We start from the raw sequence: 26,087 nt of genomic DNA on the forward strand, positions 1-26,087 counted from the left end.
GCTGGCTCCTCCTTTCCCAATCAAGCTATTGAAATTTTCTTCTTCACTATGTATATGCTCATCTAAAGTGATCTCCTCTAATCCTAGAGCTTAAGACCATGTAGATGCTAATATTTAACTATCAACTCTGTATTTCCAAGTTCCTTTTTACCCTCAGCTCTAGACTATATCATATATGCAACTTGCTGTTTCATATCTCCCCTTGGATATCCAATAGCATCTCAAATAGAGCTATTGACTCCCCTACCCAACCTCATGCCCTCATAGCAAATCTGTTCCTCCCTACTTCCCATTTAGTAATTTACATTATTTGCTTGGCCCAAAATGTAATCATTAGAGATTGTGTTTTACTGCATGCAACAGAATCCAGAAGGCAGTCATGTTTTTAACATAATGAGATCAGAGGCAGACAATCAGGTCTGTATGGTGCCTTCTCAATGACAATGATGTCCCAGACTTCTGCCTTTCTTCTCCACTTTCCTCATGGTTGCAAGGTGGCAGCCCCACTTCCAGCCTCATATCAACATTCCAGTTGAAAAGAAAGAAAGATATTAATAAAGTGGAAGAAATAGAGCCTATAATGGAAATAACAAAACATTACAGGAATTTCCTAGCAGACTTCTGTTTATCTCTCATTGTGCAGAAATGAATTACAAGGCCCACCCCAACATTACAAAAGGCTGGAAAATAAAGAATTTTAGCTGGGCATGTTGCCACCCTGCACAAATCAGGGTTCTGCTGTGTGGAAAAAAGATAGAACAGATATCAGATAGGCAAATAGCAGGGGCTGCTCTGTTATCCTGCACTGTGTATCCGTTAGCAAATCCTATCAGTCCCTCCTCTAAAACACATTCAACTGCTTCTGTTCATTTCCTTTGCCAGAATCCTTGCTAGAGACACCAGCATTTCCCCCAGAAGATAGCAACAGCCTTCTCAAAGGTCTCTATCCTCTACAGATTGCCCTCTCTGTAGTCTTCACCCAGTATCTAGGAAAATCATTTAGAAGTATAAATGTTAACCACACCACTCTTTTTATTAAAATTGTCCAAAAGGATCTGTTATAGTTTGAGTTCCCCAGAAGCAGAAACTGAGGTGAAGGTTTTCATGCAAACATTTATTTGAGAGATGCAAGAAACATGGGTTTGGGAAGTGTAATGAGACAAGGAAAGAAGGTGACCTCCTAGGGCCTACTGAAGCCTAATCCCAGGGGGAAGCACTAGGAAATGATGTAAAACACTTATCTCGGAATTAGCCAGCCCAGGAGGCAAGGTGAAGTGTTTATACACCAAGTCCCAAGAGATGCTGACTCCAGTTCTTTTGGCTTGATCACCCAGCCCTCTAGTTTATTCATTCCCTAACCTGACTCATGCAAAGGCCAGCAATTCCCTACTTATAGATCCTCACAGCTTCTTCCACTAGACACAGAATCACAAAAGTGTGGGGAGAACAAGGTGATTATTTTAATTGAGTGGGAATTTCTCTAATACACTTAAAAGATGAGATTAACTTAGAAATTTGCCAAGTTCTAGTCCCATTTGAAAGTAATTAAATTTTCTTTTGATGTTCTTTTTAAAAATTATATATATAAATTTAAAATATATATATAATGTATGTATGTGTGTGTGTGTGTAGATTTGTTAGTTGTACCTTTATTTTATTTATTTATATGCAGTGCTGAGAATTGAACCCAGTGCCTCACACATGCTAAGCAAGTGTGCTACCACTGAGCTACAACTCCAGCCCCTTGATGTTCTGTCTCTCTCTCTCTCTCTCTCTCTCTCTCTCTCTCTCTCTTTTTTTTTTTTTTTTTTTGGTCCTCGGGATCAAACCCAGGGCCTTGTGCATGCAAGGCAAGCACTCTACCCTCTGAGCTATATCCCCAGCCCTAATGTTCTCTTTTTGACAGACAAATAAATACATAAAACATCTTAAATAATATAGGAAAATTTCAAGTAGGGAATATAAGTTTTGGAATATCTATGTAAAGTCAGTATATTAAAGTACACACTTAATATTGCTAGCAATTTTATATGCATATTATAACCATAGGTGATATCACTGTGTCTGTAGAGCTAAAGGATATACATAAACCATAACTAAATAACTTTGGATGTATTTCTGCCTTTAGTTTAGCTTACTACTTTATTTTCCTTTCTTCTTCAGTTGTTCTACAAAGTAATCATTACAGGCAACTGTAAGAGCTGCCACCATGACCACGAATTCATTAAAATCCACTTCATTGTCCTTATTGGCATCCAGGTCCTGCATTATCTTATCAACCAACTGGGGATCCTTTTGGCACTAAAAAGAAAAAAAGAAAATTTCTAACTCCCAGGCTTTGAGATTCATGATGACGATTGAAATTACATCTTCATTTTATTTATATTTAAAGTTTTAAAAATCCATTTTTAGTAGCTAAAGACAAATCCCAAGAGCTTGTTTGCAAGAAAATTTGAGCCAGGCACACATTCTAAATAAGGCAGTTTTTGTTCCAGATCTATATAATGCAGACTCAGACCTGATGATCAAGAAGAGCAAACAGTGACTGATCAAGGGAGATACTGATGTTACAAACACATTTACAGGACACCCACAAGTCAGGACACTGGGATATAGGTAACTTGGAAACAGTAGCTTTAAAATCAAAAGGGACAGTGAGGGGCTGTACCACTTACTGAAAATAGGATTTTGAGGAATCATTTAACATTTTAAGATTTTCTTGTTTATAAAATGGGGAGAGTTATCTACCTGCATTTTGGGGATACTTCAATACACTTTTGAAAGTGCTTAGCAGCAAGATCACTCTATTTACCCAACAAAATTATAGGACATCCAGTTAAATTTGAATTTTAGATAAACAACAGGTAAATTTTTAATATGAATATGTCCCAAGTATTTCATGGGATATAAACTATTCCATTTGGGAGTCTCACTAAGCAAAATGTCTGACACACAAAAAAGAGGCATCCATCAAGGGTAGAAATTATAAGAATGGCTGCATTTTATAGGCAGAAAGAAAAGCAGGAAACTCACCTAAGAGATCAAGATCATGAGGGGTGAGACCGGGAAAACCTGCCTCTCCTATGATTAGTGGGTGATGAGAAATATTTCTAAAAGCAGTTAATTTCCTCCAAGAATCCCTCATTACCTGATAACCATTAAATAATTGGAGCTTTGAGTATAATTGATCAAAATCAACTTCATCAAAACAATTATAAATTTCACTTGAATAGAGCAATGTGTCAGGTTTGACCAATTGAATTTTTTATTCCAAACAATACAGTAGCCGAAATGAAATTGAGAGAAAGACAGTTCCTATAGACTCCTAAAATTACTAAAAAGAGATTTCAAAGGATTACTATGTTGAAATTGTTTTTTTTAAATATTTTTATTTTTTTAGTTGTAGATGTATTCGATACCTTTATTTATTTATTTTTATGTGGTGCTGAGGATTGAACCCAGGGCCTCGAATGTACACTACGGCGGAGCCACAACCCCAGCCCTTGAAATTGTTTTACTTTAAGCTTTTGCCATAGAGGACAGGGAGAAAAATGTGTTATAATTACTATCTGTGATCTTAATACCGGGTTGGGACAAAATAATATGCAACAGTACATTGTGTTGGAAATCAGTTCAAGGCAATTTCATAAACATCAGAACAAAGTGTTTTACTCAGAGGGAGCCTGCGCATTCTACTATAAAGTTTAATGTTTAGATTATTGGGCTCCTGGCTATTTTGAGATGTGAATCTGTTTGCCACCCATCTGTTTCTCAGCCAGACACATCCTTTTCATCAATCCCAATTAGCTTGTGCTTGGCTGACAAAGCTCTGGTAAGTATTTGTCATTCACTAGAAATTTTACCATCACCTCACAAGGTTCTCGGGACTTTATCTCAGGGCCAACACAATGTTAATTTATAAACAATTGGGAAAAGCTCCTATATAACTAGCTATAACTAGTTTTAAGTAGCTATAACTAATAATAATTATCATCCCTGGCATAACTAGCTATATAATTTATTGCTGCACCAGAATGTTGAATAATTGATGAAAATCTCAATATAATTGTCCACACTTAAAAGCCCTCACCCCAGGCAGTATGGAAAAGGGAACACACCAGGATACACAGGAAAAAATGTCTCTAGTGTTTGTTTCCCATACATCTTGAATCTCAATACAAATTACAATGTTTGCATCAGAATCATAGGACAGTTTATACCTAAAGGCTGTCCCTGAACTCATACCTCATCCACCCTCAGCAAAATGTGGCAGAAAAACTGTGACTCACCGAGAGGAATTCTGTGAGCTCTCGCTGCAAAAGCAGCTTCAGTTCCCCCTTGTTGAGCTTGAATCTGTCCCCTTCCTTGCAGGAGTACCGGTGGAAGATTCTAATCATGGTGTCCATGGCCATCTCCAGCTGGGTGGGCATGTCAGCAGAAGAACTGACCACTCCAGAAGCAGACCACCAAACTCAGGGAGGAGGCACTTGTTCAAAAGAAGCAGATGGGGAGCATCAATACTTTCATGAAAACAATATAATACCATCTCCTGAGTCACCCCACTACACAAGTGATGGTTGCTAAACCATAATGATTTTCCATTAAAGACAGCGTCTGCCCCTTCTAGAATAAGCTGCAAATGAAAATTTGCAGGTGGTACGTTTCTTCTCTCTAATACCCTCTCACTCCTCACAATGTAGCAGTTTCAGCATGTTCATAAGTTAGCAACTAGAAAACAAGCACAGAGTCATGTAAAATGTAGGATTAAAAATAAATATAAAGAAAATACCTATCTCTACCTAGTCAGCCAGTACACAGCTCTGTCAACAGGTGCTTACAATTAAACTATGAGCATTTATACTTGGGCTTCCACCCCCACACACCTGTTCCCAACAAATGAAAATTGCCAGTGACAAGAGATTCATCTGGAGGTTCCTGTTTTTAATCAGCAGAATGAACAGGTGTGAACTGCTGCCCCAAGGGCCATCAAGGAAGGCTGGCACCCATTGTGAGAAGGGGAGAAGGAGAGAGGTTTCCTTTCCTTCCTCTCATAGGGGAGTGAGGCTAGAAATTTGTTAGTTGCTAGTAAGTTGATGTCTAGAAAGAACTCTAAAAATAGAGGAGCAAAGGCAAAACATTTATTCAAGCCAGGAGACTCCTTAGCAAAGCCAATAGAGAGAAAGTTCTTCATGTGCTGATGGAGTGATCACATCACAGGTTTAAAGAAGTAATCCTGTGTAAAAATAAATAAGTAAATAAAATAAAATAAAAATGTATGTATATATAAGCTTGTGTGTGCCTGAAGAATCACCAAAGTAGGGGCTGTAGTTTTGGCTCAGAGGAAGAGCACTTGCCTAGCACACATGAGGCACTGGGTTCAATCCTCAGCACCCATACAAATAAATAAATAAAAGTTTAAAAAAAATCACTAAGTAACTCACTGATAGCTGCTACAAGGCATTATTGATAAAACAGGGTGGTTGCCTCCTAGCTGTCTCTCTCTTGTGTGCTCTTTCCTTCTCCCTCTCCTTCCCACCAGCCATGGAATGAGCAGCTTTCCTCTGCCACACCCTCTGCCATGATATTCTTCCTCAACTTCTGTAATGCCACTTGTGAACAATGGTTTGACAATGGATTCCTCTTTTTCCTTGGTCCTTTCCAATCTTCCAAACAGAAACCAGCCTTGCCCCCAAAGAATCTATGCAAAGAAGATGTATTCACATAGTTTATTGCAAACCCACCCCCCAAAAAAGAACAGAGTTGTTGGGCATAAGACTTCTCATGTTATACCTTTTTCATTGATTTATCTTTTTCAGTTATAATCAAAAAACAAAACACAAACAAAGAAAAAAAGGAAGAAACAAAACTGCAAAGCAATCGTGTCTGCATTAATCTATAATGGGAGATTTCTAAATGAGAAAAACTTAAAAAAGAAAAAAAGTCCCTGAAAAAAACCAAAACCAGAAATTGGCCACTGTGCTTTTAAATGCTGTCTGTCCCTTTTTCAGTACTGAAATTTAATTACATGGAAAGCGGGGATATCTCCTTTCTATTTCCTTTGAAACAGCCTGTCTAGATGAACATTCAACCAGCCAGTTCACTTCCCATCTTAATGCCAGGGCACTCCACTGAAACCATCTTGTGAGGTCCCTGGAGATGCCTGAAGTTCAAGTCTCAAAAATACTTTTAATATATTATTAAGGTAATAATGCACGTGATAAAATAATCATATTTTGAATATAAATGAGTATAAAATAAAGTAAAATTCTCTTTCTACCATTCACTATCCTAGAGCCTCTCAGTTAACATTTTCCTGTTAATATTCTCCTCTCTCAGACAGTATTTTGGAGTTATTTTTGGCTTTAATTCTCAGCTCTGCCATTAATGAGTTGTGTGATCCTTATCACTCTGTGCCTCAGTTTCCCAAGAGGTATAAAGATGCATAACTTTGGGGCTGGGCTTGTAGCTCAGCAGTAGAGTACTCGCCTAGCACTTGTGAGGCCCTGGGTTCGATCCTCAGCACCACATAAAAATAAATAAATAAAATAAAGGTATTGTGTCCAACTACACCTAAAAAATAAATATTTTTTGGGCGGGGCATAACTGTAATTTGTGCCCAATTGGAAGGATTAAATGAGCTATATTCCTTGAGTGTAATAACTGATATGCTATGTCATCAGTGTTATCTTTATGGAAAAAATTTTTACATGTTACTCATATAACTATTACATACATATTCTTAAATGTGCATATACATAAGCAACATTAAAATATATTCCCCCTTTTTTCACTTATTGTATCTTAGAAAACTTTCTCTATTGGCACATTTAGATCTACCCTATTCTTCATTAAATTTGTATATTATTCTGTGTGGAAGGATGTACTAACAAAGAGTCAAGAAATATTTATCAGACTTCTATCACACCAGGACCTGTGTAAACATGAGAGAAGAATATTGTCCTTGTAGCAAACCCTATTTCTATTTTTATTGGAGTGTATTAGATACAAAGAATGCAGGAAATACAGATATCTTTTTTTTTCTTTTTAAATATTTTTTTTAGTTGTTGATAGACCTTTATTTTACTTATTTATAGGTGGTGCTGAGAATTGAACCCAGTGCCTCACACATGCTAGGCAAGTGCTCTACCACTGAGCTACATCCCCAGCCCCAGATATCTTTTTATGTTGAGTTTTCCTATCCAAGAATGCCCCTACAGCTTTGTGGCCACACATTTCTGGGCTTCCTCCTCATTTTTTAAAAGCATTTATACTTTCCAACTCTCCCCCATAGTCTCAACTACTTCCATAATCTCAATCACTCCCCAGGTCTCTCTGCCCAGGTCTCTCTGCCAAGCTCCAGAATGATCTGTCCAATTGCCTATTGGACCTATTCCTTCTTCAGTGTCCCATAAGCTTTCCAAATTTGACTAGGATCAAAGTAACATTCTTCCCCTTCATCTCACCTAAACCTGCTCTCCTCTTGTACAGACCATCTCAGTCATCCAGTTCCACAGGTCACCCCGGCTTCTTTCACCATTTAAAAATATCAGTTGAAATTGTTTATTCCCCTCCAATCTTCACCACCTTCAGCATCTCATAGTATATATACTTTTTAATCTCTATCACTGTACCAGTTTCATCTGTGCTCTCTCTACAGTCTGTCTGCACCTCCATTCTTCTGTCAGAGTAGTTGATCTAAAAATACAAACGTGGTTTGGGGGAATAGCTCAGAGGTAGAGTGCTTGCCTAGCATGCCCAAGACTCTGGGCTGGATCCCCAGTACCACACAAATAAAAAGCACTTAAAATAAAAATCAACAACTGCACTCCTGGGCAGTCAGAGATCTGGCACTACCTGTAAACTGACCAGAATGTTGGGCTGTCTCATTCTTCTGGGCCTTTGCATGTTCTGGGTTCCCTGCCTGGAATGTTCATCCTTGACTTCTTGAAGAAGCTTTTCAGATTATCACTTCCTCTTGCACATTTTTCTGTACTCTTCCTTTCTCCCTTCCTCTAATAGGTGCCTACTTTGTCCTCCCTTATGCCCTGCCGTATCTCTTTCTTTGTCTTTTTTCACAGTATGGAGATTGAACCAGGGGTGCTCTACAACTGAGCTACATCCCTAGACATTTCTATATATAATATGTATGTATATAAAATGTATATATACATGTGTATATATACATACATATAGGTATATAGGTTTATATATGTATGTATGTATATATATATATATATATATATATATATATATACCTATATGTATATATACACGCACACGTACACACAATTTTAATAGGTTTTCACTGAATTGCCCAGGCCAACCTTGAACTTATAATCCTCCTGCCTCAGTCTCCTTAGTCACTGGGAGTACAGGTATGGACCACCAAGCCCTGCCTCTTCGTCTTTTTGAGTTTTTTAAAATCATTGCATTTCTCACATATTCTTTTTTTTTTTTTAAGACAATTCACTGTACACATTTTATTTACAGTTTTGTACACTATCATAATATGAATGGGACTGCTTTTCTACTTGAGCTTTTCTTAAAATTAAATTATTTTTTTATTCTAATTTGTTATACATGATGGCAGAATGCAATTCGTTTCATATTACACATACAGAGCACAATTTGGCAAGTCACTGTTTGTACACAAAGTATTTTCACACCATTCGCGTCTTCATACATGTACGTTGGGTAATGATTTCTAACTCATTATACCAGCTTTCTTACCCCCATGCCCCCTCTCTAGGCCCTCTCTCCTCTTTGCCCTATCTAAAATTCCTCCATTCCTCCCATGCCACCCCCTCATTGCCCTTATGAGTCAGCATCCTCATATCAAAGAAAACATTTGGCCTTTGGTTTTTATGGGATTGGCTTACTTCACTTAGCATTATATTCTCCAACTCCATCCATTTACCTGCAAATGCCATGATTTTATTATCTTTTAATCTGAGTAATATTCCATTGTGTATATATATCAAAGTTTCCTTATCCATTCATCTACTGAGGGGCCTCTATGTTGGTTCCACAGTTTAGCTATTGTGAATTGTGCTGCTATAAACACTGATGTGACTGTGTCCCTGTAGTATGCTGTTTTTAAGTCCTTTGGGTATAAACCGAGGAATGGGATATCTGGGTCAAATGGTGGTTCCATTCCAAGTTTTCCAAGGAATCTCCATGCTGATTTCCAGATTGGCTGCATCAATTTGCAGTCCACCAGCAATGTATGAGTGTGCCTTTTTTCCCACATCCTCACCAACACATGTTGTTTGTATTCTTGACAGCTGCCATTCTGATTGTAGTGAGATGAAATCTTGAGTACTTTTGATTTGCATTTCTCTAATTGCTAGAGATGTTGACATTTTTTTCATATGTTTGTTGATGATTGTATATCCTCTTCTAAGCAGTGTCTGTTTAGTTCCTTGGCCCATTTATTGATTGGGTTATTTGTTTTTTTGGGGGTGTTAAGGGTTTTGAGTGCTTTATATATCCTAGAGATTAGTGCTCTATCTGATGTGCTTATGGTAAAGATTTGCTCCCATTCTGTAGGCTCTCTACTCACCTCACTGATTGTTTCTGTTGCTAAGAAAAAAACTTTTTAGTTTGAATCCATCCCATTTATTAATTCTTTTCTTTTAGTTATAGGTGGACACAATATCTTTATTTTATTTTTATGTGGTGCTGAGGATCAAATCCAGTGCCTCACGCATGCTAGGCAAATGCTCTACCTCTGAGCAACAACCTCAGGCCCATTTATTGATTCTTGAGCCATTTTTAACCAAAGCAAAATAACCTAAGTAATACTAAGTGTCAAAATACAGCATAAAGATACAAAAACAGACATACTAATTCTAGTTAGGAATGTAATTACGATGTTACATTTTTATAATCTACAATTATGTTTAGGAAAATCACACAAACATAGATCACTGCTTTGAATGAAATGCATAAATTTGTAGTAAAGTTTTGTAGTTACAAAAAACAACAAAAAAGTACCAAAGAATGTACAAAATTAATCTTTATTCCACCTTTGTGTCATATTCCTGGATCCTTCACCAATGTTACATGAGGAAAAAACAAAATCAAAACAAATAGAAAACTGAAATCAGAATCGCTAATGTTATCAAGTAGAAAAACAAATTAAAATCTAGTAGGCATTAGCAAGAGTACAGCAAAGATAATGCTGTACAAAGAAACAAAGAAAATTGCTAGAAAACTGTATGTATCATACTCTTTCAAACTAGCAAAATGTGCCCTTGCATACAATGGAACAGAAACTCAATTTTTTTCCTATTAAGGTATAGAAATGCAAGTTCTTTTGAATATTGTGAATGGGTAAAACATGTTTGTAATGGTAATTCTACTAAGCTAATACCAAGTGAGCCAGGAACACATTTATGGATTCTGGGGGTGATGTGGACTGTAATTCTTTGATTGGGGTTGTGGACACTATGATAAAAATTTTTAAAAAACAATGAACACAGAAGTACAAGACAAAGGTGAATGAGACTTCTCTTATATCTGAGTAACATTTAGATGGAATCAAATTTAAATGCAGTTCACTCTGCTTTTGAAGAGGATTTGGTTCAGTTCCCAAATCTTGATTGCTTGACACAGTCTCCTGTGAGAATACTCAGAAGGTGTCTTCTTAAACAACAAACCTATTTTTAGTGGTGAAGCCACCCTTAGTAGCTGTGTCTTCATGGGATTGATAACCAATCACTATCTTTGGAGGAAGTCCTAACCTTTCCCTATAGATTCTCCCCATGTGTGTAACAGCCTCTCTGTTTTCACATTCAGTAGTCCATATTGCTGTCTTATCACCATTAGCTCTAACATTAACAACAGCTCACATACATATCACTGTAGTTATCAAAAGATTTTCCAATAAGCCCAGCAGTGTCTCTAACCAAAAAACAATCGAGGTCACTTCGTCGCTGCTGTTTGTTCAATGTATGAGCCATCTTCCATCCCATTTTTTTTTCTCATCTTCCCACATAGGCTCAATTCCACCCTTAAAAAGTGAGTAGTCACAGCCAGGCATTAAATTACTAGACAACTGGATATGGTTGTATAAAGCCCAAAAGTCTTCAATAGTATCAAACTTAGAGATCAAAGGTTTGCTTGCCAAGTTTTACTTTTATCATTTTAAAAAACCAGAATGCCCATTGGTTCCACGGTCACCATTTTAGATAGATCTCTCATTTATCACATATTCTTGTAATCCCCACTTCCTAAATATTAAATGATTCTTGTTATCAGGGTGGATGTCTGGCTCATCTCAGCATTTCATAGCACTTAGCACAGGATCAGGCATGTGAACGTGCTCTAAAATCCTTGCTGATGGATGGATTAATGAGCCAAAAATGAAAGATGGAAACTGTAAAGTCTCCCAAGAGCTGAACCTTGTCTAGCTTAACTATCCATATAATGATTTGATTTTTTTTCACATCTTAGAAAATTGCCTCATTAAAGGCAGAGAGACAGACAAACAGCATTCATTTCAATGAATATAGTTTGAATTTGAACTGAAATATTATCAGGGCAAGTTGCTGAAATTACAGATTCTTTAAAATCACTAAATCATACAGTAGGACTCTATAGTATTGTGTTTAAATCACATTCAACCACAGAATAATTCACTTGGAGAATTCAGCTGGCAGGTAAAACTCTTAATAGAAAATATACTGAAGATTGTGATGCTCTAATTTTATTGAAGAGATGGAAATTTGGCTTCTACACCCCAGGTGCTCCTAGAGTTTAAAAACAAGGTGGTTTCGTTTCTGCCTGGTTGTGGCAGAGCTGAATGTTACCTTTGGTACATGCTGCCCCTTAATGTTAGGCTCTAGAACTGCATCTGGAGCCCTCTAATTTCCAGAAAGCACTTGAAATTGCATGTTTTTGTTTTAGGGGTACTGGAGGTTGAACCCAGGGATGCTTTACAGATGAGCTATATCCTCAGCCTTTTTTGTTTTGTTTTGTTTTTATTGGTACCAGAGATTAAACTAAGAGGCAATTAACCACAGAAACACAACCCCAGCCCTTTTTTTATTTTTTATTTTGAGCCAGGATTTCACTAAGTTACTTAGAGCCTCACTGAGTTGCTGAAGCTGGCTTTGAACTTATGATCCTCCTGCTTCAGCCTCCCAGGCCACTAGGATTACAAGTAGTCTTTATTTTTTACTTTGAGGTAGGGTCTTGCTAAATTCCTAAGAGCCTTGCTAAATTGCTGAGGCTACCCTGGATTTGGGATTTTCCTGTCTTAATCTCCCAAATTGTTGGGATTAACAGGCATAGGCCACTGGGCAAGCTTGAAATTGTATTTATAAAATATATGGCTTGGGGTGGGTTGTGACTTAGGAGTAGAGCGCTTGTCTAGCATGTATAAGGCCCTGCGTTACATCGACAGCACCACATAAATATAAATAAATAAAGGTATTGTGTCCATCTACAACTAAAAAATATTAAAACAAAACAAAAAACCAACAACAACAATAACAACAACAACAAAAACACATGGCTCTTCTTCAGGGATTATCTTTGATATAAGCCAGTCTCAGCTTGTGCCCTTCGAGAAGCCTTTCAGAAACAAACGTAATGTCTAAAGGCTCTGTCAGCTAGGAGCACAAATGTACAGGAAAAAAATGAAATCTCAAGGAAGGGAGACAGGCCCCTTCATAGCACAGAAGTGCTATGCTGTGTACTTTGTTTGCTCTATAAATTATTGCTGTTTTATGCTTCAATTTTTGGCATAAGTCATGATCCTTGGGGACAAAATGTCCGACTTCATATCTAAATTAGCATGCAAAGAATGAGGAAATTGAAATAGAAGATTTGAAAGAGTTTAAAGGATAATTGGGGGAGTGGCTAGTTCTAGTAATCCATGAAGATGGGACAAAGAGTAAAGATATTTGAAAATGAGGCTTTGGCCAAGGAGTCTGAAAGAAAAGAGATACATGAAAATAAGCCTATCATCTTAACTGGGACATGACCATTACCTCCTCAGGCCAAAGACACCCTGGCTGCCTGAGATTGCTGCAGTTCCCAGGAAGGTCTGCTTGCCCTTAGGAAGAGCTGCTCTAGGGCCCAGACAAGAGTCACATAGGAGGCCAAGTTGATTCCTTCCAAGAGTTTCCAGGTTTTGTCTCGATACGACTTAATTATAATATTCTATCATTTTCATAGCAATGATGTGGATGAATCTCAAACAATTATGACAGTGAGAGGGAAGGATTACAAAAGGGTTTGAAGAAAGTCATGGAAGTGAAAGATGTATTTGTTATCTTGATTGTAGTGATGGTTTCACAGTATGTATATGTCAGACATATCAAAGTATACAATATAAATATGTGCAGTTTACTGTATGTCACTTGGAACTGTTTCAGAAAAAGAAACTCCCAAATCTCAAAAGTAGATAGTAGCAAAGCTAAGGATCAAACACATGTTTGTTTGACAAAAAAGTGTAGCCATTTAAAACTAGAATGATAAAGACTATGGAAACATACAAAAATCTTTTCAGTAAAATGGTAAGCGAAAATAACAACATAAAAAGCCTATGTATACTATGATGGATAAATTTTGTATAGCAATAGAAGAGAAAGGAAATTAGACATCATAGTTATTTAATAGAATTATGGGTTATTCAGCAATTATGTAACACTGCTTATAAGTTCCATTTTCAACTAAAACATTAATTGTAATAATACCCTATTTAAAATTGTAAACATCTCCACATTAGGACAGTCTCTTTTAAAGTATAATGTTGAATTTTAAAACTTATCATAAAAAATAATTTGATTTTGAAGAAATTTAAGTATTGCTTGTTAAGTAATCACCTGCAGAAAAAAAAAATAAAACATCATAAAATTTCTAAATTCAAAATTGCTAGTTTATAAAGCCCCTTTCATATACACTGTTAAGCACCAACTACTTTCCAGTGCTGGATACAGTCTGTGAGACAAAATTCAAGACAAATGCTCAAAATATACTGAAAAATACATTATAGATATTACTAAATGCTGAACAAACCACAAGTTATGTGATATAGCCAAGCCTCCTCTTTCACAAGTGTAAAATAGCAACCTTAGGCTATGACCTTCAAGTTCTCCTTTTTTTTTTTTTTTTTTTTTTCTGGTCTGGTACCGGGGATTGAACTCAGGAATGCTTCACCACTGAACTACATCCCCAGCCCTTTTTATATTTTATTTTTGAGCAGGGTCTCGCTAAGTTGCTTATGGCCAAGTCCGTGGGATTACAGGCATGTGCCACTGCAACTGGCTTAGTTTTCTTTCTTTAAAAAAAAATTTTTTTTTAAAAATCTATTCTAAAAATTGTGTAAGGATCAGTGCTTTCATGTATGCATAGGCACTGGTATTTTTCTTTCAGAAAAATAATTTAGGCAAGGAAGTGAAGGTCAAAGGCTCCTGAAGGAACTTCAAGGAGAGCCTTGACTGCAGACTTTTCCTCCTACTCTACATGGCCCAGAAAAACAGGTTTAGAACTTTTGCCACACTTTTCTGCCAGAAAAGACAGACAGCTCTGCTCTAGGGACTACAGAAAGTATTTTCTCATCTTTAAATGATGTCTCCCATGCCTGAGTTGTCTGCTGAATCACAGGTAGTTTATCTTGCTTTTAATCCATGGTCTAAAGCTGAGAGTCAAAGAGAAAAGGAATTTTAAAGGAAAAAGTTTAGAGATTAATTTTCCTTTCATAAGCTGAACACCTTTTTCCCTGGATGAAATGAGAAGATTTTTGCAACTTACTTCAAAATAACTCCTTGGGTGGGAGGAAGATGATACCTTGGAAGGGGGAAGACATTAAAAAAAAGGTTGGTCATAAGTCATTCAATTATTAAATATAAACATGGGAGCTCATGAAACTATCCTATTTTTTTAATTTTTTTTATATTTGAAATGTTTCTTAATAAAACATTTATTCATACACACATTTTGTTAGGTTTCTGTGACTGTAACAGATAACTGAGATAAATAACTTAAAAAGAAAGAAATTTGGGCTGGGGATGTGGCTCAAGCGGTAGCGCGCTCGCCTGGCATGCGTGCTGCCTGGGTTCGATCCTCAGCACCACATACAAACAAAGATGTTGTGTCCACTGAAAACTAAAAAATAAATATTTAAAAAAAAAGAAAGAAATTTTATTTTGGATTGCTGTTTCAGTCCATGACCGATTGGCCCTATTGCTTTGGGCCTATGTCAAGATAGCATATCACAGCAGGAAAGCACATCAGAGCACACTCACTTCATGGTGGAGAAATGAGACAGAGAACAAGAGACTCAAGACCCACAGTCCCCTTCTAAGATACACCCCCAATAACCTAAGACCTCCCACTAGACTCCACCTCTTAAAGGTTCCAGCACCTCCCATTACCACCAAGCTGGGACCAAGCCATTAGTCCATGGGCCTTTGGGGGATCCAAACTATCACACACACACACACACACACACACACACACACACACACCTATCCCTCTCAGCATGAGGAAAAAAGTTAACAAAATGAAACTGTTTTATCGGAGGAAAGAAAGTAGTTTAAGAACACTGAGTATGTGGGAGAGCTTCAATTGAGGAGAAACTGACCACTTGCTTTTTGTCACTGCTACAGTCAGATGAAGGCCTAAGCAATACTAAAGGAATAAAAAGTTCCCTAACTATGAAGGCTAGTAACATTGTAATAGTTACTTGGAGAAGATAGCTAAGGAAATTCTTTTTCTGAAAATAGAAAGTGAAACAGTTTTTATAGGTGATTGCCAAGAAGTAAAACCCAATCGCTTATTAATTTGTTCAAATTTATTCTTGGGTCAAAGGAAATAGACAAATTTTGATCTGAACCTTAGCTAGTCAGATTGGCTAGACTAAAAATAAGCATGTAAAATGTGTTTGGGCAAGTGGCATACAACTATGCCAGAGGTCTGAACCTCAGCTCATAGACTAGCCATTAGCCCTGTGCAGTGGCACTTACCTGTAATCTCAGCAGCTTGGGAGGCTGAGACAGGAGGATCCCAAGTTCAAAGGCAGCCTCAGCAATGGAGAGGTGCTAAGCAACTCAGTGAGACTCTGTCTCTAAATAAAATACAAAAAAAAACATAGGGCTGGGGATGTGGCTTAGTGGTTGAGTGTCCCTGAGTTTAATGCCTAGTACCCACCCCCAATGACTAGCTATTAGCAAGTCCAACAATTACACTGCCATTGCCAAATGAAACTATACTCCTTCTCAGCAAGGAAGCCTAAACAACGTTCCAATGGTGGCCAGCCTTCACAATGGTCCCCAGTGTCCATCGTCTTCAGGTATTCTCACCTAGATAATTCTTTCCTCTTAAAATAGAGCCGACTTTTGCTCCTAAAGTAGTGAAAACTCTAAGTAGTGAAACTCTTAAGTCTAGAGTATAAACGACTTCCTGGCTACTACTTTGCTTCCTCTTAGGTCCCTTGTCCTGGAGAAAACCAGCTGTCACTTTGTAAGGACAGCCAAGAAGCCCCATGGAGAGATCCACATTATGAAAAATTGGGGTCTCCTACCCACAGCCAGCACCAACTTGAAAGGCCTGTGATGAACCATTTTAGAAGCGGATTCCCAGCCATGGGCATGCCTTCAGATGGCCACAGCACAAACTTCTGAGAAACTGAAAGTCAGAACCAGAACTAAACAGCTCCCAAATTCTTGTGCCAACGAAATTGTATGAGATAATAAATGTTTGGAGGTAAATTCTTCTGCACAATGGAAACTACTATACTTCGTTAAAACTTTAGAGTCCTTTTTACACAACTGTTTTTCAAAAAATGGTGCAATGTATATAGTTATGTTTATTTTATTTTAAATATTTTTTAGTTATAGATGAACACAATACCTTTATTTTATTTTTATGTGATGCTGAGGATCAAGCCCAGTGCTTCACACATACTAGACAAACATTCTACTACTGAGCTACAACCCCCCGCCCCGGTTGTTTCTTTTATTTTTTTTTTTAATATCCTTCACAACAGTTTATTTATTTATTTTTATATGGTGCTGAGGATTGAACCCAGTGCCTCATGTGTGCTAGGTGAACGCTCTACCACTGAGCTACAGCCCTAGCCCCACAACAGTTTCTTTAAATCAACTTCGGAAAATGTCATCTTTCCTCTCCCCTCCCAGATCAGATGAGCATAAAAACTTGTTACAAAAATAACAAATACTGAAATATATAAATTAATCTACCATAAGTCTCTGAAATGTCACCAACTCTCCTTCACCCCAGTTGTTTCTTTTATTAGAGTTTTTTCACAAATAAAAATGTGAGTGAATACGTTCTTATGTGGTCTCAGAAAGAACATGCCAGGCTCTTACAGGAGAGAGTACTGTTTCCCACTTTCTATAGCACCTTTCATGGCAATGCAAGAAATTAAAACATAAGGGAAATGACTGTGAGTTTTCTGCAAGTGACCTTGAATATCATTATAAATTGGGCTTTCAACAAATCATTGTTTCTGATTTTGAAAGCCTCACCTCATATTGCAAAGCCCTGCACTTTCACACCTCAGTGTCAGCTGAGCAATGCCAGCTTAGTTAGAAAGCCTCTAATAATATCCAAAGGTCATTGAAAGTCATCAGGACTTTTTTGTCAGGAGTTTGCTTGCATGATATGCAATCCAGAACCCTAAAGCCTCTCGTAACCCATTTCCCAGCTACCCACAGTGATCAACTGAGAGGGCAGAGCCATCTCAGAGTCTCCAGGAGACAACCCCCATATTGTTCTGCCTCTGAAATTTGTAGTGTAGGCCCATCCTACAGCGCCCCCTGTTTCCTATCCCAAATGAAAGTACAGTTTCTGGTGTATAAACACACAGTGGTTAGTGGCAATGGCTGCCAAGTCCAGTGGTGCAAACTGAGTTCTGCAGAGCTTGGTGGCCATGCTAGAAGTGGTTTTCATCCAGCCAATTTTGCATTGTGGTTTTGAACATTTTTCCTGGAAGATTTGGCTCAAAGTCTTATTTTTTTTTGCAGCTCTCACAAGAGTTTCATGCACCACCCAGAACTTTTCTGCTTCAACAGCTAAGTCAGCTCCCAAGGCTTGCAGTTAAGAACTCCAACTGATTGACTTGCCCCATTCAAGACTGATCCTGCTAGGCAGATTGAATCTCTACGAAACTCCGCCCTCAGCCCAGAACATTGTCATCTCTTTCTACTTGAGGAACAGCCTTGAAAGACTGGATTTGCCAGTTTCAGATTAGGTTACAAACTAAACTTACCCAAAGTCACAGAGGCTAACTGTGACTGCATTTTTCTAGAGAGAGAGAAAGAGATTTTCTGGAGTTTGGAGTTCATCTCCATGTGATGAGGCTCCTTTCTTTTAAGCAAAGCTGGTTGTGAGCCTGGGTGTGGAGATTCTGCATTACTGGGGTTTTTTTTGTTCATTTGTTTGTTTGGGGAGGGGATGCATACTATTTCTTTTTAAAAGACCAGGATTTAAAAAAAAAAAAAGGCATTCTCTCCTTTTCAGTGTGCTAACTCCTTTCTCTAACAGTTCATGTAGGTTGGTGGTGGTGAAAGTGGGTCAAAAATTCTAATCTTAGCCAGGTGCAGTGGCACACGCCTATAAACCTCCCAGTGAAACTGGAGTTTGGAGATGAGACTCAATTCCCGCTGCCTCACCAATTTCCTCTGGGATTTTGTTTCACAAATTTTGAAGGATAAAAGCCACAGACAACTGGGCACAGTGGCACATACCTGTAACCTCAGCAGCTCGGGAGACTGAGACAGGAAGATCGGGAGTTCAAAACCAGCCTCAGCAAAAGTGAGGCCCTAATCAATTCAGTGAGATCCTGTTTCTACATAAATTATGTGGCTCGGTGGTCAAGTGCCCTGAGTTCAATCCCTGGTGCCAGAAAAAAGAAAAAAAAAAAAAAAAAGCAACAGTCACAGAAGGGAAGAGTAAAAGGAGCAGGATTTATTTAAGCAAGAAGAGATAGAACTCCCACCATAGGGGAGGGGGCCTGATAGCAAAAGAACCCATTTTGGTGTGCCAGCTTAGAAGTTTATATATGGTTCTGGACAGAATATAGAACAAAATCTATGTAAAATAGATATTTAAAAAGGCATCCTGGCTACCATTCGGGTTCACTTCCATCCTCTTTCCAGTAACTTCCAACTGGGTTCACCCTCACCTTCCAGTTTCTACCTCTGGGACAAAGGAATTGGCTGGAAGTATTCCCACAGGTGAGCCTCAAGGCTTTTTAATTTGAAATAGGCTTTGGTGATGCTCATTAATGTGTTTACTGGCTAGCTTCCAGTGTGGTTGAATGAGGCCCATTATCCTGACTGCCTGGTCATTTTATTGTCTGTTCTGTTTTATCCTCATTTATCAGCTGCTTGGAAGGCTAAAGCAGGATGATTGCCAAGTTCAAAGCCAGCCTCAGCAACTTAGCGAGACCTTGTCTCTAAATAAAATATTTTCAAAAGGGCTGGGATATGGCTCAGTGGTTAAGTGCCCCTAGATTCAATTCCCAGTACCCACAGGAAAAAAAAAAGAATCCTAATATTTGTCAACATTGATTTCTAAAGTTCACATAGTAAGAATATAGTTCTCTTATTTTCATTTCAAGCCTAATTAATGGAAGTCGTGTGCTTTAACATTTACATTTCTCCAGCTAAAGCAAATTATCTGGTTATAATTTAATACTATTTTAGATTTTTTTATATTCTATGTATCCAAGTTGGGACTTTTCTCTTTGGAGGTTATAGCATGACCATAAAGATTATTTCTTATGTAGCATCCCTCTAAGGAGATGTGAATTGAAAAATTCTCATCATTACTTATTTATAAACAGAATTTATAATTGTGAAATAAAAGTCCACAAGTGAATTCTGAAGACTTTCTAGAATTGGTGACAATTAGTCCCTATCCATTGGCCTTGGGGACTGGGCACATTAGATCTTAACTGGATCAGCCATTCCCACAACTTTACTCTTGCTCTTGACCTAATGCTCCCTGTACCAGTTTGTGCCATGACTGTCAGACCAAAGAGAATAAGGGCAAAAGATTGAGAAGGAATGAAGGACTCTCTAAATGTGTCAAGAATCCCCTGAGTTCTCACACATAATTGGAACTGGGCACTTAGCAAGACCCTATCTCAAATAAAACAAAAAGTGCTGGTGATGGAGCTCAGTGGTAGAAGAGCACTTACTTAGCTTGCAAGAAGCCCTGGATTCAATCCTCAGTACAAAAAAAGAAGAAAAGAAAGAATAGGGTCCATTCGGGAACATTTTTACCTACAGATGACATCTCAGTGGGAGTAAATATGGAAGCACAGATATCATGTGTAAGACCATGATATTATTGAGTTGTATTTGACACTGTTTCCATTCCTGACTTCTCAAAAGACTCTGGTTAAAAAAAAAAATTAAAAAAGCCTCTGTTCTCTTGATTTCTATGACCTTTTGCTATCTTGGTTTTCCTCTAACTTCTCTAACTTTTCTCCCATTCAGTTCAGTTCTTTTTTAAGCAGGAGCTTTGTCTTCTAACAACTGCCCTTTAAATGTGGGCATTCTCTATTGCTCTATGGGGTTACCCCGGCAATTTCCTCCACTTGATAGTTTTATCTACAAACTATATGATTACAATTCCCACCTCATTCCCCTGCCCTGACATGAGAACCCTGAGATCTATCAAAACTGTTTCATTTCAACTCCCCTGAAATACACTAAGAACTTGTATCATACCAATGCTTTTCATAGCCTAGCTATTTGTCTATCTTACTTTTATATATTCCCAAGAGAAGAAATAAAATTATGGCTTCTATTGTTCTTTCTTTAGACTTGAAGAATTTATGACTGCACATAATTATAATGCTTTTATCATCAGGTAATAAAATAACTTTAAAAAGTAGTTTAAACTTAATAAGAACATTTATTATCTCACATAATAAAGATTGGTTATTTCAGGGGCTGGGGTTGTAGCTCAGTAGTAGAGCACTTGCTTCACATGCGTGAGGTACTGGGTTCTATCCTTAGCACAACATAAAAAGAAATAAATGAAATAAAGATATTGTAAAAAAAATTATTAAAAAAATATTGGTTGTTTTTGTATTTCAACAATGTTATCAAGGACACAAAAAATTTTTTGCATCATATAATTTTTTTTAGGGAGAGAAAGAGAGAACGAATCTTTTTTTGTAGATGGACACAACACAATACCTTTATTTTTATGTGGTGCTGAGAATCGAACCCTGGTCCCGCCCATGCTAGGCGAGCACTCTACTGCTGAGCCATAATCCCAGCCCAACATCCTATAATTTTTCAATGCAAGTAAGATTTTAATCTTATTGGGCAACCCAAAACACATTATTTTCCACCATAAATAGTATAACAAAGTCTTTTAAGATAAAATATGTTGCTGGGGATAGTAGCTCAGTGGTAGAACACTTGCCTAGCATATGTGAGACCCTGGGTTCAATCCCCAATGCAGAAAATAAAATCAAAATATAAAATATGTCCATCCTTCCCCCACCCTGACCTGGTGGCAATGTTCTGGATTTCAGGAGACCTGGATTTCATTCCTGTTCTCACTATCTCTCTCCCTCATGCTGCAATGAATAAAATAAGAAATAAAATCATTGTCCTGCATCCTTACTGCCATAGGCTGTACCCTTGTCAGATTTCATAAGCTAAGCTGGATTATCTTGGTTAGTATAAGGGTGTAAGACCTCAAAGAAAATGAAGTGTGGACCACAACATCGTCTATGAAGCCATATTCCATGAAACCTTCTCTTACAGCAATTATTGCATTTTCTTCTTTACTATTTGATTTATTTGATTGCTCTAGGAGAAAAATTAAAAAGTCCTTACAAGTAAATCCATTTCTGGTTATTTAAATTAATGCATTTATTTGTTTTCCCTTTTCAACTGACTGTTGGGTTTGAAAGATATTTTGTTATATTTTTTTGTTGGTGGTGTTGTTTTAGTTATATATGACAGTAGAATGTATTTTGATGTATCATACATACGTGGAGTATAACTTCCCATTCTTGAGGTTGTTCATGATGTGGAGTACACTGATCGTGTATTCAAACATGAATATAGGAAAGTTATGTCTGATTCATTCTACTGTCTTTGCCATTCCCATCCTCCCTACCTTCTCTCCATTCCCCCTGTCCAGTTTGGTGAACTTCCACTCCTCCTGGCCCTCCATTGTGAGTTAGTATCCACATATCAAAGAGGACACTGGGCCTTTGATTTGGGGGGTTGGGCTTATTTCACTTAGAATGATAGTTTCCAGTTCCATCCATTTACCATCAGACACCATAATTTTGTTCTTCTTTATGGCTAAGTAATATTCTATTGTGTATATGTACCACATTGTTTTTATCCATTCATCTGTTGAAGGGCATCTAAGTTGGTTCCATAGCTTAGCTATTGTGAATTGAGCTGCTATGAACACTGAGGTGGTCACATCATTATATAGTATGCTGATTTTAAGTCCTTTGGGTATATGCTGAGGAGTGAGATAACTGGTTTAAATGGTGATTCCATACCAAGTTTTCTGAGGAATCTCCATACTGTTTTCTATAATGGTTGCACCAATTTGCAGTCCCACCAGGGGGACGTTCCATCCCAAACAATTTTTTTTTTTTTGGTGGGGGGAGACTGGGAATTGAACTCAGAGGTGCTTTATCACTGAGCCACATTTGCAGCCCTTTTTATTCTATATGTTGAGACACAGCTTCACTAAGTTGCTTAGACTGGACTCAAACTTGTGATCCTCCTGGCTCAACCTCCTGAGTTGCTGGGATTGCAGGTGTGCATCACCACACCCTACCCAAGCAATTTCTTGCAAACTTGATGCCTTCCAATTCTCTTTACTCAGAGATTTATGGGCTACAGGTTGTAACTTAAAGGTCTTCCTGATTTCATCCCCACACACACACCCATAGTGAAGTCATGCCTGAGACATGAGTCACGACGTTGGCAGACACAGGGAGTTCCTCAGAACTGTGATAATCACAGCCAGGGCTTCTCGCTCACTTCAGGTCCTTGGGAATAGGGGGAGCCTTGCTAATTACCAACCCCAGAAATCAAGATAAGAGCATCCTGCTTACCTCATCTGCCTAGAGGGCAACTTTCAGATAAAAATTCTTTTTGTAGAAGATTCCTATTTCTCAATCCAGGAGAGGTTTGAGAAGAGAGGGCTCTGGGACATCGGGTGGGGATTGGGGAAGACAGACAAGGGCAGAGGGGGACTGCCAAAGGGCTTTCTCTCTAGATGTGGTCTTATCTTGGCTACAAAGTGGGGAAAGAAAGAAAACAGCCTCATGACAGGTTGGAGCCCTGAGGTTTTGGCAGGACCCTTGCCTGGCAGAGTTCATTTCATTCTGGCTCCTTTGCTGGTGATCGTCTTGAATGCTTGGCCTTCAATCGCACCTCAAGAAATTCAACTTCTGTGTTCCTATCCAGGCCAGAAGACCAAAGAAAACTTCACGCTGAGGTTTGGCCTCCTTAGACCTACTCAGGAGATATACCTAATTTTCCGTACATCTACCCAGATGCCAGTTTATGCCCATTCTCAAAAGATGCAGGTCCTCTTCAGATTGGCTAGTGCAGGGCAGGCCAAGCCCATGAGCCTAGGTGAAGGACTACTCTTGGCCTAGAGAGCTACATCTCAAAAGAAGACAAAAGTGGGTGGGGGTGGGGAGGAGTTGGTCAAAGAAAACAAAATTTTAGTTAAGAGGAATAAGTTCAGGAAAGCTATCGTACCTCATGATAACCTCGGTTAATAGAATGTATTATATATTTGAAAATTGCTGAGAGCGCAGATTTTAAGTTTCTCACAACAAAAATAATTTTTGTGAGTAATGCATATATTAAATAGTTGACTTATCCATTCTACTATGTATACATATGTCAAAACTCTTTATATATTCATATTCCATAAATACATGCAATTGTTACTTGTCAATTAAATAAATAGGACTGAAAGTGTAGCTTGGGGGTTAAAGCACATGCTTAGTATATATGCAAGACCCAGCATCACCAAAAAAATAACATAAAAATAAACAGAGAAGTTCAGAGACAGGTCAGAAATATTTAATATAATAAATTATATCTTGAAGGAAAAAAATTAAAAATAGGTTCTGAAGACTGAAAACATCTCTCTCTCTCTCTCCAAAATAACCACTCTTTCCCACCTGAGAAATGAAACTAAGAAGGCCCAAACAGTACAACTATAGGATGATAGACATTCTGGAGAAATAAGAACAAACAGGCAGGAGCAGAAGGCACATGTGAAATGCCAGCATTGCCAAATGTTCCATGTGGTGAATCCTGTCAGTGTGAACACCCATGCACAGTCAGCCAGATCTGCATTGTGGTCTTCAGATCACCATAGGAATCCACATAGGAGAGCAAACTGGTAGGAATTTTAGCATTTCTAGTTGCTCCCCATAAATGCTAAATGAATAGTTGGACAACCAGAGTTCTTGGCCAGCCGAGTCCCTTTCATATCTTGTGGTAAGCTTTTCAAATTTCCAGTTTCAGATACAGTCAGTGAAACCCAGGCTGAGAAGGAAAATTTACAAACAACCTGGTTTCATCAACAAATAAATTACAGGGGAGAGAAAAGATGTTTAAGATTCAAAAGACAGCCAGTTGCAATGTTTGAACTTTAGATTCTGATTTTGAAAACTTAAAAAAAAAAGAAAGAAAGAAAAGAAAGCAAGAAAGCACTCCACTGGGTTTGTTCTACATTAAAAAACTAAATAAACAAAATAAAAGTATTGTGTCCATCTACAACTAAAAATATTTTTAACAAAAGAAATATGAACACACAGGGTATTTAATATTAAGGAATTGGGGTTTTCTGTTGTTGTTAAGGTATGATCTTTTAAAATCCTTATCTTTTAAAGTAGAGACACAGAAGCATTTATAAGTAAAATAAAATGATTTCTGAGATTTGCTTCAGAATAAACAGGAATGGGGTGTGGATGGGGTAAAGCTGACCAAAGGTTGATCATTTGGGGGACTGAGTGGCGGAACTGTGGTGGTTCCTTCTTCAGTAATTGCAATCCTGTGTGAATACACAATTTTCCACAATGAAGTTTTTAAAAAGTGAAAAACAATTCCAATTGAATGAACAGAAACTGTCACTGGAATAAACAGTATTCTTGTCTATTTTGTTCTCTACAATATCCCTTAGGCCCTAAACCATGTCTTGGCACACAGGATCCTTGGTGGGCAAATATTGAATGAGCGAACTATGGTCACTCAATTATTATTTGTATATCACAAACTAGACCTCATAAATTATGGTATATGCATAAAGTGGATGTCGTCATTTAAAATAATGAGGTCAGCCAGGTGCAGTAATACATCCCTATAATCCCAGCAACTCGGGAGGCCAACTCAGGAGGCTGAAGCAAGAGGATTGCAAGTTCAAGACCAGCCTGGGCAACTTAGTGACAGCCTTTCTCAAATGAAAATTAAAAGGGTTGGGAAAGTAGCTCAGTGGTAAAGTGCCCCTGGGTTCAAGCTCCAGTTCCAGAAGTAAATAAACAATTAAATTAAATACTGAAGTTACTATATAAATGCTGATATGGCAATAATGTACAAAATGTGTTCATATACACAGTGTGGTAGCCAGACTCCAGTATGGTCCCCAGTGATCTTCTTTAGTTATTTACATAGTCTCTTACATAGTCTCCTGACAAATTGAATTGCAGCTGGTTTATGTGACCAACAGAGCATGGTGGAGGTGACAGCCTGTGACCTCTGAGGCAAGGCATTCCAGGTTCCTCCTTGTTCTTCTGCCTCACTTGTTTTGGAGAAGCCAGCCTTCACATCTGAGGTCACTCAAGCAGCCCTGTAGAGAGGCCTATCTGGAGAGGAGCTGAGGCTTCCTGCCGACAGATGGCACTTGCCAGCCTGTGAGTCAGGTACACGAACACTGAATCCTCTGGCCCCAGAAAAGCATTTCAGCTGACAGCAGCTCCAACCAGTATCTTTTTATTTTATTTTTACTTGTAGATAACTTTATTTTATTTATTTTTAGGCAGTGCTGAGAATTAAACCTAGTGCCTTACACATGCCAAGCAAGTGCTCTGC

At 38.0% G+C, this 26,087-nt stretch overlaps 2 protein-coding genes and 1 pseudogene across 3 annotated transcripts in view; all 3 read right to left on the reverse strand.

Annotated features, from left to right (window-relative positions):
• Positions 1–16,080, reverse strand: part of Crhbp (corticotropin releasing hormone binding protein) — a 60,801-nt gene extending 44,721 nt beyond the window's left edge. The window contains exon 1 of the mRNA XM_046429038.2: positions 15,978–16,080. The gene's annotated coding sequence lies outside the window, so the exon portion shown is untranslated. The remainder of the gene's footprint in view (positions 1–15,977) is intronic.
• S100z (S100 calcium binding protein Z) lies at positions 1,015–16,091 on the reverse strand. 2 transcript variants are annotated; one of them, XM_046429049.2, is made up of 4 exons: positions 15,978–16,070; positions 14,764–14,799; positions 4,290–4,486; positions 1,015–2,301 (listed from the first exon to the last, which is right to left on the reverse strand). In XM_046429049.2, the coding sequence occupies exons 3-4, from the start codon at positions 4,428–4,430 to the stop codon at positions 2,143–2,145; spliced, it is 300 nt and encodes a 99-aa protein (XP_046285005.1). In that variant the 5' UTR covers positions 4,431–4,486; positions 14,764–14,799; positions 15,978–16,070; the 3' UTR covers positions 1,015–2,142. The 2 variants fall into 2 exon arrangements, with proteins under 2 accessions (XP_046285005.1, XP_046285014.1); XM_046429058.2 differs by lacking the exon at positions 14,764–14,799 and having other exon boundaries at positions 15,978–16,091.
• LOC124082600 (eukaryotic translation initiation factor 4E-like) lies at positions 10,004–11,168 on the reverse strand (annotated as a pseudogene).
• Positions 16,092–26,087: the final 9,996 nt, after the last annotated feature.

Source organism: Marmota monax, unplaced genomic scaffold (assembly GCF_021218885.2).
Source record: "Marmota monax isolate L192 unplaced genomic scaffold, Marmota_monax_Labrador192_F-V1.1 WCK01_AAM20220418_F8-fsc00018, whole genome shotgun sequence".
In the NCBI taxonomy this organism is placed as follows: domain Eukaryota; kingdom Metazoa; phylum Chordata; class Mammalia; order Rodentia; family Sciuridae; genus Marmota; species Marmota monax.